The sequence below is a fragment of the Saimiri boliviensis genome, chromosome 2 (genome assembly GCF_048565385.1).
Source record: "Saimiri boliviensis isolate mSaiBol1 chromosome 2, mSaiBol1.pri, whole genome shotgun sequence".
Taxonomy (NCBI): domain Eukaryota; kingdom Metazoa; phylum Chordata; class Mammalia; order Primates; family Cebidae; genus Saimiri; species Saimiri boliviensis.
In genome coordinates, this window is record NC_133450.1 from 219591366 (window position 1) to 219603379 (window position 12014).

Consider the following 12014-nt stretch of genomic DNA (forward strand, 5'->3'; position numbering starts at 1 on the left):
CTCTGTTGTCCAGGCTGGAGTGCAGTGGCACCATCACTTGAGGCTCACTGCAGCCTTGATATCCCAGGCTCAAGTGATGCTCCCACCTCAGTCTCCTGAGGAGCTGGGACTACAGGCTGCGCTGCCATGCCCCACTAAGTTTTGTATTGTTAGTAGAGACAGGGTCTCGCCACATTACTCAGGCTGGTCTCACACTCCTGAACTCAAGCAATACTTCGGCTTTGGCTTCCAACGCACTGGGATTACAGGCATGAGCTACTTCACCAGGCTCCTGTTCTCTTTATGTAAAATAATTAAGTACCTTCTTTGAGGATGACTGGTTTCTTAATACAAAATAGCAGAAACTTCCCCCAGAGGTCTCTTAAGATACAGGTTGTTTAACTTCTACCGACTCTATATTTTTTCTTGTTTCTTTTTTTCTTTCATAAGCTTTGGGGAGCATAGTAACCAATCTTTCCATACTCATTCATGTTACTGCAAAATTACTTTGAAGATGGTAAAGATGACGTTCTATTTGTCTACAGGTCCAAGAATCTTTTGGAGTAGGGCAGGGAATAATACCTCCTGCCCGCGGGAGGCAGAACAGAGTTTTGCTGTGGTTCTAAACTTCTGGAGCTTCACAGACCTGGCTTTAATTGCCTTTGCAATTTATTATCCCTGCGACTTTAGCCAAATGACTTAACCTCTGTGCTCACCTCACCGTGCCTGGCAGAGTCAAGGATCTGGGAGCAGGGAGACAGGATTTGGGCACATTCCCCAGCTTTGCACCTGTGTGGTCTTGGGCAAGTCCCTTACCTCGTTGGGCCTAATTTTGCGCAGCTGTAAAATGGGTGATACTCCAGGATTTCTGAGGTTTCTTCTGGCTCTGACGTTTTGGGCGCTGTGCCTACCTCCCAGCTGTGAAGAATGGGCACTAAGGCGATGTCTCGCTTACAAAATCATTTTTGTTGAAAACGATAAATCCCAGGTACGGATTTAGGGGGGAAATTGGGTGAGGCCTGGACGGCCGTGTGGAGAATGAGATGCGCGACAATTTCTAGGCAGGGGATGGGCGTGGCGGCGGCGGGCCGGGTGTGCTGGCAGCGCAGCATCCCTGCGGAAGGAGAGGGCGTCTGCCGACAAGCGCGGAGGTAGAAGCCCCGGGGGACCGCAGATGCAGCGGCTGCGCACTGGCAAGACCAGCCGGCCGATTTGCGTGTCTCCGCCCCTGCGATGAGCTGGTTGGGGGGGCTGTTCTGGTGCCGCGCGCCGATTGGCTGAGCAGCCCGCCGTTCAGGCCCCGGAGCGGACGGTTCCTACTGCGGCTGGGCACCGGCTCCGCTCCCGCGTCTGCTCGCGCTCCAGCTGCGCCCGGCCCGGCCCGGCCCGAACCCGGCTCGGCGCGGCCCCGGCCTCTGAGCGAACGCGCCGCTGCCGGTGGGCCGTTCCCAGGGCCATGAGGAAGCGGCGGCAGCCACTGCGGCCCGCGTCAAGGTGACCGGCCGGGACTGCGGCGGCGGGGAAAGAGGCGGTGAGGGGCGCGGCCGGCGGGGCGGGGCGGGGCGGGCCCTGAGGACGGGCCTGAGGGAGCTGCAGGTGCGGGGGGCGGAACCCCGGGGGCCGCCGGACCCGGGGAGGGGCCTCGGTGCGTGAGGCGGGGCGGGGCCGTGCTTGCGTGTTCCCGGCGCCGGGGCCTGGCCCTGGTCCGTGGGTTCTGGAGTCCGGGGCCGGAGGCGCGCCGGTCCCCGGGAGCGTGAAGGACTGAGGGGGAAGAGGCGCGGGCGCGGCGGGCGGGGCCGGGGAGGCGGTTGGGCGGGGCACCGCGGCTGCAAGGTGCGTGGGGCGGGGCCGGAGGGGCTGCCGTGGGCGGGGCTGCGGGGTGCGGCCGGCGCGCCCGGCCCGTGGAAAGCACAGGTGCGGGGGGCGGGGCCTGGGGACCTGCAGCAGCCGGGGGGCGGGACCCAGGCGGCTGCGGGGCGGAAGCAGGGCTCCTGGTGAGGAGCGGGCGAGGGTGGGTGGTCACCGGAGAAGGGAAGGCCGCCCTCTCCGCTGCCCAGTGGGGCTTGGGTGGGAGCGAGGGCTTTGGGCTCCCTGCAGATACTTGGGGCATCCGGGGCTGCCGCTGGAAGGGCCATTCGGGCCTGCCTGTGCTTCTGCTGACTCGGGCTTGGAGCTCAGCTGCGCTGGTTACAGGCCGGCTGCCTCCCCTATGCCACGCCGCTCCCTAAGTGGGGCGCGCTGTTTTTCGCACCTCAGGGGCTTTCCTGTTGCTGTTGAAGGGACATGCCTGGATGCGGGGAGGGGGCAGGGGGTTGGCTGTCATTGGCGATAGGCTGTTGAAAAATGTGTGTGCTTGAGGGGTGTTGTGAGGCTTGGAGGGGTCCTGGCTTGCTGGCTCCTGGTACCAGAAACTGCTGTAGGTCTCAGCAGTGCGTCTCAAAAAGACTGAAATGGCAGCCTGGTAAGTGGGGAGAGCAGGGATGAGAATTCAGAAGATTTTGACTATGCCACCTGGGAGAGTTTTTCACTCTGTTTCCTCCTTTGCAAAATGAGCATCTTAGTATCTGCCTGTGTGCCTCCCAGGGACCTGGTGAGGATAGGATGAAACAGTGCCTACTGAGCAAATCGCTGGGTAAAGTTATGAGTTTCCCTTTTCTCTTGCCGATGGGCGGGTTGGATTCAGGGACTGGAGAGTCTAAAGAAGAGAGGGTTTGTTAAGAGGTGAGACTGGACCACTTTCTTTTCACAGTTCGGGGTGAGGTTTTCTTGGGAGTTCCCAAAAGACTCAGCTGTGTCTTGGATCGTGACTGCTTCTCCCTGTGAGGACTCTGAGGGAGCTGCTGCAACGTGGCAGTGGCAAGTGAAAGCAGAAGCAGAACGTTGATTTGTTGACCTTTAGACCCCAACCCTGATGAGGACTGTGAGCTGGAGCATACGGCTCAGGCTTGAGGCTATGGAAGTCCCTCTCCTCCCATCCAAGTACAGACCCCAATTTCACCACATTCCAAGAAGGCTGGGTGCGTTGGCTCACGCTTGTAATCCCAGCACTCTGGGAGGCCGAGTTGGGTGGATCATTTGAGGTCAGGAGTCTGATACCAGCCTGGCCAACATGGTGAAACCCCATATCTACTAAAAAATACAGAAATTAGCCGGGTGTGATGGTACGTACCTGTAATCTCAGCTACTCAGGAAGCTGAGTCAGGAGAATTGCTTGAACCTGGGAGGCGGAGGTTTCAGTGAGCCGAGATCATGCCACTGCACTCCACCCTGGGCAATAGAGTGAGACTCCTCCATCTCAAAACACACACAGAAAACTCGAAGACTCCCAAAAGAAGGTAATGCCAGGACTCCACTGGAGCAGGGAGAAAGCAGGAGGATGGGGCTCTTTCTGAATTTCGGAAGAGTGCTCTGTACCCATATATGTGACCTTTCAAAGTCCAGTGCTTCTCCCTGGCAGTTGACCAGTCCAAACTGTAATGCCTCCTGCCTTTGTTGCATAGACAGAAGAGAAGGTAGGTGGAGGTTTCTCTACTAACCTGCGTTTTTTTTTTTTTTTTTTTTTCCCGCCGTAGAAGGTATGGGACTTTTGGTGCCGGCCTCCCTCATTACTACTGGTTGGTACAGTGGTGACCCAGTGGCATTGAGGAGATAAAGTCCTTACTGGGGCCTGTGCTTGTGTGGCAGGTACCAGAGGATCTAGAAGCAGCAGGTGAGAGTTCTCCCATTCTGTCTTGGCACAAACAGTGTTAATGGCTCTCAGAGACTGCTGCTCTCTGAGTGACCATCATGCTCTTTGGGTTAGAAGGAAAGCCCAAACTTGGTGGCAAAGAAGAGCTAGAACATGTGTTGAATAATGAGGGGATTGGCAACATTTAGGGTCGAGAGAAAGACTTCATTAATGAAAAATACTGCATCTGAGGCTCTCTGATGTGGCCCACCTCTTGAAATTGATTTTCCTTTTCAGTATGAAGGGTAAGAACTCTGTCTTGGAAGTCAGTCAGGTCTGTTTGAAACTGCAGGCTGCTACCTCCTGCTGAGTGAACCAGCACTACCTTCTTAGCTTCACAGAGCTTTGGTTTCTTTATTTGTAAAGCAAGGATAACCATGCCCATCTTGTGAGGTGGTTATGAAGAATAAATGAGACAGGAATGGGTAAGGCACCTGATCCACTTGGCCCTCATTGTTAGGGTCCTGTTCTGTTTCTCACTGCCTGCCCATCTTTCAACACGAGCCACTCAGAACAGCATGTAACATGCAAGGAGAGCAGGACAGGAAATTCTGAGTCCTCTACTTCTTATATAACCTTGAACAAATCTCCTCCTGTCTCCAGACCTTGGTTTTCTTAGCTGAGTGAGGAGGGTGTTAGACTATGTGATCATCAAGAGTCCTTCTAGCTCTAGTCTTCTGGTTAGCGTACTGTCATATTTTCTTCAGAGTCAGGAGGAAAGAAACTAATGACCTGTTGTTTAGTTCTCTTAAAAATATCTGTCTAGTACCTTGCCTGGCATGAAGTAGGTGCTCACTGAATGCTTGTTGAAAGAACAGATGAAGGACTTTAACTAGAAAGAAGGTGTGGCAAGTTGTACCTGCCGTTTTTATGCATATGGTATCTATACCTTTAACACGCATTTTATTTATTGCACAAAAATATTGTAATATTAGTAAATTTAGTGAACTTCAACATAAAAGACAAAATTTGTTGCATGGTTCCATTTCATCACACATTAAGTTCATTTAATTTTTGTTCATAAACATACATAATTCTTCATGGTTGCAATCGTATGTATGTAAACATTTGGGAAAGGCCCAGTAATAAGTGGTTTCTTTAAATATAGTTTAAAACCCCTTTTTTTTTTTTTTTTTTTTGAGACGGAGTTTCGCTCTTGTTACCCAGGCTGGAGTGCAATGGCGCGATCTCGGCTCACCGCAACCTCCGCCTCCTGGGTTCAGGCAATTCTCCTGCCTCAGCCTCCTGAGTAGCTGGGATTACAGGCACGCGCCACCATGCCCAGCTAATTTTTTGTATTTTTAGTAGAGACGGGGTTTCACCATGTTGACCAGGTTGGTCTCGATCTCTCGACCTTGTGATCCACCCGCCTCAGCCTCCCAAAGTGCTGGGATTACAGGCTTGAGCCACCGCGCCCGGCCCAGAACCCTTTTTTTTTTTAAGAGACGGGGTCCCTCTCTGTCACCCAGACTGGAGTGCGGTAGCGCAATCATGGCTCACTGCAACCTTGACCTCCCAGGCTCAAATGAACCTCCCACCTTAACCTCCCAAGTACTGTGCCACAATATCTGGCTAATTTTTTTTAATTTTTTGTAGAGATGGGAATCTCGCTATATTGTCCAGGCTGGTCTCCAACTCCTGGGCTCAAGTGATCTTCCCAGAGTGCTGGGATTACAGGCGTGAGCCACCACATCCAGCAAATAGAGTTTTCGTTTTATATTTTGAGGAAGTAAAAAAGTCACACATGGATTTTTTTAAGGAAATTAGGGGAATAAATTGTAAAGTTAGTGTCTTTCTTGCCTCAAGTTGACAGTTCCTAGTCCTTTTCCCTAGAGGTAACCACTGTTACCAGTTTCTTGTTTATTATCTATTCTTTCTCTTACACAAAGAATAGCTTTCTGTACATATTAATTGCTGCTTTATGTATTCACTTGATTTACTTTGGAAATTGTTCTAACAATGGAAAATATGTCAGTTGGTGTGTACAGTGCCTTTTTTTTTTTAAGACAGCGTCTTGCTCTGTCTCCAGGCTGGAGTGCAGTGGCATGATCTTGGCTCACTGCAGCCTCTGCTTCCTGGGTTCAAGCAATTCTCCTGCCTTAGTCTCCTGGAGTAGCTGGGACTAAAGGCCTGCACCACCACGCCCAGCTAATTTTTGTATTTTAGTAGAGATGGGATTTCACTATGTTGGCCAGGATGGTCTTGATCTCTTGATTGGACCTTGTGATCCGCCCGCTTTGGTCTCCCAAAGTGCTGGGATTACAGGCAAGAGCCACCACGCCTGGCCACAGTTCCTTTTTAATAAATGTTTTTGACTGATAGAAGCACACTTTTGTACCTCCACTCTTCATTCACCAATGATGTTTACTCAGTATTGGTTAGCAGTCATTATTTAGAAGACTAACAAGAGACGTCCTTTGTCCTCCTCTAGGAAAAAATGTGGCCTTGGTCCCAGTGAACAGTAGATTAAAAGGCAATCCATGTATCTGGATGCAAGACAGAGTACAGAAAGAGAAAGGAAAAGGAATTTGTTTACTGGTAATTGAGAACTGATTTTCCATTCAGGTTGTGATTCAAAGTCCAGCTCTGTCACTTACTGGCTGTGTGACTTGGAACAATTTACCTAATCTCTCTGCATCTTAGTTTCCATATCTGTAAAATAGATAATGGTAATAGGATCTGTCTTCAGGGATTTTTGTGCAGAGGAAGTGAGATCATGCAATGCAAAGTACATACAGCAATAGCAGGTCATAGTAGGTGCATAAGAAGGATGAGCTGCTATGTTATTAATGATCTGAAATAGACTCTATTTTTTGTGAGCAGATATTTACTGGACATTTAAGGGGGATCCATGGAAAATGCCTAAAGTCCTTGCCTTTGAGGTGCTCACATGCTCTGTATGGAGATTGGCACACAAGTCATGGATTACCGAACAGTATAGTGGGCCAAGTGGTGGGCGGTGAGCAGTGTGTGAGGTCACAGAGGCAGGGAACAATGACTTCTCCCTGGGGTGATTTGGGAATTGCCTCCTCAGCTCAAATTTTCCCTCCTTTTTGAAACTGACTTAATTTTTCCAGGCACCCTCCTATTTTTACTCCCTTGACTTTCATTCTGTGTGTACCTGGATCAGAGCACATGTCATGTTATTGCATGTGTGACTTTTTGCCTGTATCGCTAGTCTGCACAAGGAAAGTTTCCTGCTTTCTTTGCTGCTGGATCTCCAGGGCTTGGCACAGGGTAGGCTCTTTTTGAACAGTGTGATGGACCCATGCTGAGACAAATCATGCTACGAAATGGTGTCAAATTTTTGTTTATACTTCACCACGTCTCTGGTGAAGCTTATTCTCTGGACTCTACTTCTTCACTCCCCCAGTATTTGAGTGCTGGCTCTGAGATAGGCACGTGCTGTGCTGTACGCTAGCTGTAGGCTTTGAGTATGGCTGGTGATACTTGTCCTAAAAAATCTTAGGGATGGGGAAGAAAATTATTTGTTGCAGATGCTGAAAGTCAAGATGAGGAAGCAGAAAAATGGACAAGTCTGAAATGAGCCGCTTATGCTTGCTGAAACTCACCTCTCCTTTCTGCAGAAGTATGGCTGCTCTCCCTTCCCTTGGGCTGGGGTGTGGAGGAGCAAGCCAAAGGAGCCGAGTAGGTGGCCCATAGATTTTAACTGAGGGGAAGAGTTGGTTGGATTGGCTTCCATGAGGAGTGTTTCTGGGCCTCCTTTCTTAACAGAGAATACACTATATTTTCTTCAGGTGGGCATTCATTAACCTGCCTTGCTGGGCTCTTGCTTTGGGATAAGCCTTGTACTGGATGCTGGACACGTGCAGATGAAGCTTTGTCTCTGCCCTTTGGGACCTCACAGTCAGTGGAGAAGTCACTCACAAACAGAAGGTTACTGAAGGTGATTGGCCGTAACAGAGAACTTCTTGTGAAGTAGCTGAGCAGATTCAGGCTCAGAGCCAGGCAGACCCGGGTTCAAATCCTACTCTGTCGCAGACAGCCTGTGTGACCATGGGCAGGTGTCTTCCCAGCTCTGAGTCTTGGTTTACTGATTTGGTAAAGTGGGGATAGCAGTATTACCTAACATAGGGCTGTTGAAGATTTCAGTGAAATAATGCAGTGCAGTGTTTAGCACAGTGCCTGCCAGGAAGCTAATGCTTAAGGAGTGCTCACTGTTGTATTTATACATGGTGCTGTGGGAGAACCAAGAAGTACCTCTTGAGCTGTTTCCTCTGGGTCCTAGTGATGGGGTAGTAGTCATGGTGAAAGTTAGGCATTGAAAGTGAAGGTGATGGTCAAGGTGTCTGAGAAATCAACTCTGAAGTCATAAAGTGCTCAAGGAGTCCTCAGGACCTTCCTCACCAGCCCTGTTGGCAGCAGGGCCATGGACTTGTCTATAAGTGTTTCCTCCCCACTTTCTGCATGAGCTCTTCTGAAAGGTGGGTTTCACCCATCATCATCATGAGCACCTTTTCTTTGTCTGAGCGCCTGCACTGATCAATTTGATGACTTTTCCCCCAAAGAGAGGCATGAGTTGTACTTGTCTCACCTGTGCTTACTGAGCAGTGTAGAGACCTGAAGACCCAGAACAGCAAATTATTCCTTGGTTTTTCTGTAGAGCTTTCAAATCTGTGGTGTTCTTCTTTGCAGGAGATTTATTTACTGAGCATCAGAGAGGCAGATAGGGCAGTGCTTAAAGCACAGACTCTGGAATTGGGACACAAACAGATGTGGGTTTGTGTCCTGACTTCATCACAAGCCATGTGGCTTTGAGCAAATGGCTATACCTGTTTCCTCATCAATACAAGAGGTGAGATAGTACATACCTTTGTGTGGTTTGTACAGGGTTTCAGGGAGATGCTACAGAATAGGGCTTAGCAGAGGACTTGCACATTGTGAGCACCCAGGACATGGGAGCTAGAATGGTGTCCTGTTTTCACCCAGGGTCATGAGATTTTTAGGATGCTTTTCTCAGGGTATTAATGTATCGCCTATGGAAGTTATGTGAGTTATTGCATAAGCAGTGTGTTAAAACACACATGTACTTGGTGATGGGGGGCCGGCGAACACATCCAGGATGGTAGGCAGAACTCTTCCTGCATTGGGATTGCAGATGCAAGCCTCAACTCCCGCATAGGGAACTGGTGAGGAAGAGGACGGAGCCATTCTGGGGGCAGGGCCTCTGTCTCGGGCCCATTTAGGAACTGGGGGCTGGCTTCTCAAGTTCTTTCTGTTTAATCATTCTGCTATTCCATGTAAATGATGGGACTTTAATATGAACTAATAATGCAACATGATACTTTCTCTCGTCAGGATTTAAATATTTCTATTTTATGCTTTTAAGGTCAAGTCAATTTTTGAGTAATCAGAAGAAAATTTAAATGTTTGATAGTCATAGGTTTCTTTTAAAATCATCTGAGATGAAAAGAAGAATAAGGAATGTATTTAAGTCCCTGTTTATTGGATACAATAATTATCACCCACTCTTGTATAAGCCTGATAACTAGGGCAAGGGAAGTTTGTGCTTTTGGCATATTTCTGAATAATTAAATATTTATGGAAAACAAGTTAATGGATTCAAGACAGTTTGCTGTGTCTTTCTGTGGCAATAAAGTTCGTTATGTGGAATTACAGAGAGGATTAGTCCTCTCTGCAGCTGTTTTATTTTTTCCTTCTAGGCACCATATCTCTAACACTTTCAGTCCACTAGCGTTTATAGATTGTTCTCCTGCTCGGCTCCCACAACTCTCTCACTGTGTGCCCTGCCGTAGCATACAGTACAGTCGTGCCCACTAATGACTTCTCATGACCTTTCTCTAGACTTTACAGAGTAAGGGTCCACATTTGTTCGTGCATATTTAGAGCCTACCCCAGGGCTGGTATGAGGCAGCTAGAATGGTCTGAGTATGTCATTCCCTTTGCTTAAAATCCTCCAGTGGCTTCTAATTTCTGTTAGAAAAAAGACCAAATAATTAGCATGGCCTTCGAGCTGTAAGAATATGCTTAATAGGGTGACTGCTGGATATGTCTCTCTCCCCTTGTGCAGTGCAGTCCCATCAGGTCATGAACTGTGTCTGTTTTGCCCACCAACAGGGCTGTTTTGCCCACCACCTAGCATTTGGCCTGTAGTAGATGCTCCATAAATGTTTATTGGATGAACAAATGGAGCCAATAGTGGGTGCCTAGTGACTGATTTGAATCTATAAAATGAGAAGGTTGTTAGATTTGAAGTTCCATCCGTTATACAATATCTCAATACTTAACAACACTTAAAAAGATCTCTTCACATCTTTTATTCCAGACTTAGATTGATTCTGCAGGTAGGTAGGGCAGGTTTTGATATGCATAGAAGAAAATGGAAGCTCAGAGAGGTTAGATACGTTGCCCAAGATGCAGCTATGAGAGAAGCTGAGGGTCTTAATGCCTCAGGGGCCTCTGCTCATGCTCCTGTCGCCTCAGGGTGTGGTTTCTGACACACTCATTGTAGAAGTCAGGTGAGATAAGGCAACAGGGCTTCATTGGAAAAAGGTACTTAAAACAGTTTTTCTTGGTTTTAGATATTTCAGTTTCCTGATAATTGAATTCGAGGAGTTGAGTTACATTTGGAATGATGGATTTAAGGTCTTGTTTCATTCTATGGGTCAGAAAATACTGAATTTTTCTGTAAATGGTTAAACTATAGTAATTATTGGTACCTGTGATGATTAGTTTGTAACTAGGGTTAAAATTTGTGTTGTTGAGAAGCTCTTTTTTTATTTTTTTTAAGAGAGGCAGTCTCGCTGAGTCACCTGGGATGGAGTGCAGTGGCTGTTCACAGGTGTGATTATAGCACACTACAGCCTTCAACTCATGGCCTCAAGTATTCCTCCTCCTTCAGCCTCCCAAGTAGTTCTCAAGTGCCACTCCACCTAGCTGACAAGCTTTTTTTTTTTTTGAGACAGAGTCTTGCTCTTTTGCCAGGCTGAAGTGCAGTGGCATGATCTCGGCTCACTACAACCTGTCTCCGGGATTCAGGCGATTCCCCTGCCTCATCCTCCTGAGTAGCTGGAACTACAGGTGTGCGCCACCACACCTGGCTAATTTTTTTTTGTATTTTAGTAGAGACATGGTTTCACCATGGCCAGGATGGTCTTGATATCCTGACCTCATGATCTGCCTGCCACCTCAGCCTCCCAAAGTGCTGGGATTACAGGAGTGAGCCACTGTGCTGACAAGCTTTTTTGATAAGATTAGAAGTTACTTGCTGATTGATATATAGCATCCTTTACTGTTTTTAGAAGATAATTGTTGTTTCAGTCAGTTTATTTCTTTACTATATCTCTGGCCATATCTGCTATGAGACACCTTGGCAATGAGCACCACTATGGCCTTTGTGCTTATCACATATAGTGTCTGTCTGTCCTGATGGTTACCATTCATTGAATCCACTCTTTCCACTTTCCAGATGTGGATGGTGACTTTGCTAGAGTTTCCTACTCAGGTGTCCTGATTCTCCACCTGACAAAGACCGTGAACTGAAACACATCTATATGCATATGGCAGTTTCTCAACAGCTGCTTGCAGTTCATGTACTGCTGGTAATAAACCATGCCCATGGTGAAGCGTTTATCTCAGATGAAAGTGTCTGCTTCAGGGGCCTTTGTTGAATCTGCAATGTGGCTGTATGGGAACAAGGCCCAAACTTGACTTAGCACACAGCTCCAATATCTAGTTCAGTGTTGGTGGCTAGCTAAGAAAAGACAGTGCCTCTTGTGGTCTGTTAATACGATCATGATCTCAGGGGGCTTCTTAAGGAATGAGAGATTCTTGGAACCTAGTTTTATCAATATTTCCAGTAGTACTTGTGGAACAGAGAAGCAACCTGGTATATAGAAAGATCAATGAATGTGAAGTCAGAATGCCAAATGTGTCCATTTGCTTTGAGACTCCCACTTACCAAGTAAACAGGAATATCTCTGGTGTGCATGCATCCTTTTTCAGTAGGAAAGCCCCAGTTTTAATATGTGAGATTGTGTTATGAGGCTTAAGACAGAACAAAGAGAGCCGGATGATTATCAAGGATTGTACCAATAATTGAAGGTAACCTTATTCCTCATTCTTCCCTGTTCTCCACAATTACTTGCCCACCAGCCCATCTGGCCATCCATCCATCCATCCATCCAGTTCTTGTCCAGGGTCTACTGAGTGCCAGTGCTATGCCGAGTGTGGGGCCACCGTGGTAGAAAAAGACAGATCTGGTTCTTGCTGTCCTTTAGCTTACAGTCTAGTAGCAAGGTTAAATAAATATAAAAACAATAACAGG

The 12014-nt window shown here is 47.9% G+C and overlaps 1 protein-coding gene across 12 annotated transcripts in view; it reads left to right on the forward strand.

Annotated features, from left to right (window-relative positions):
• RALGPS1 (Ral GEF with PH domain and SH3 binding motif 1) overlaps nucleotides 1–12014 on the forward strand; it is a 378783-nt gene that overhangs the window by 54780 nt on the left and 311989 nt on the right. For 2 of the 12 annotated variants that reach the window (XM_010351346.3, XM_074395355.1), the window contains exon 1: nucleotides 1995–2440. The exons of 1 other annotated variant lie outside the window; for it this stretch is intronic. In XM_010351346.3, the coding sequence (XP_010349648.1) occupies nucleotides 2323–2440 (118 nt within the window). In that variant the 5' untranslated portion in view covers nucleotides 1995–2322. 9 more of the 12 variants (XM_039474735.2, XM_039474736.2, XM_010351347.2 and 6 more) reach the window with 9 other exon arrangements.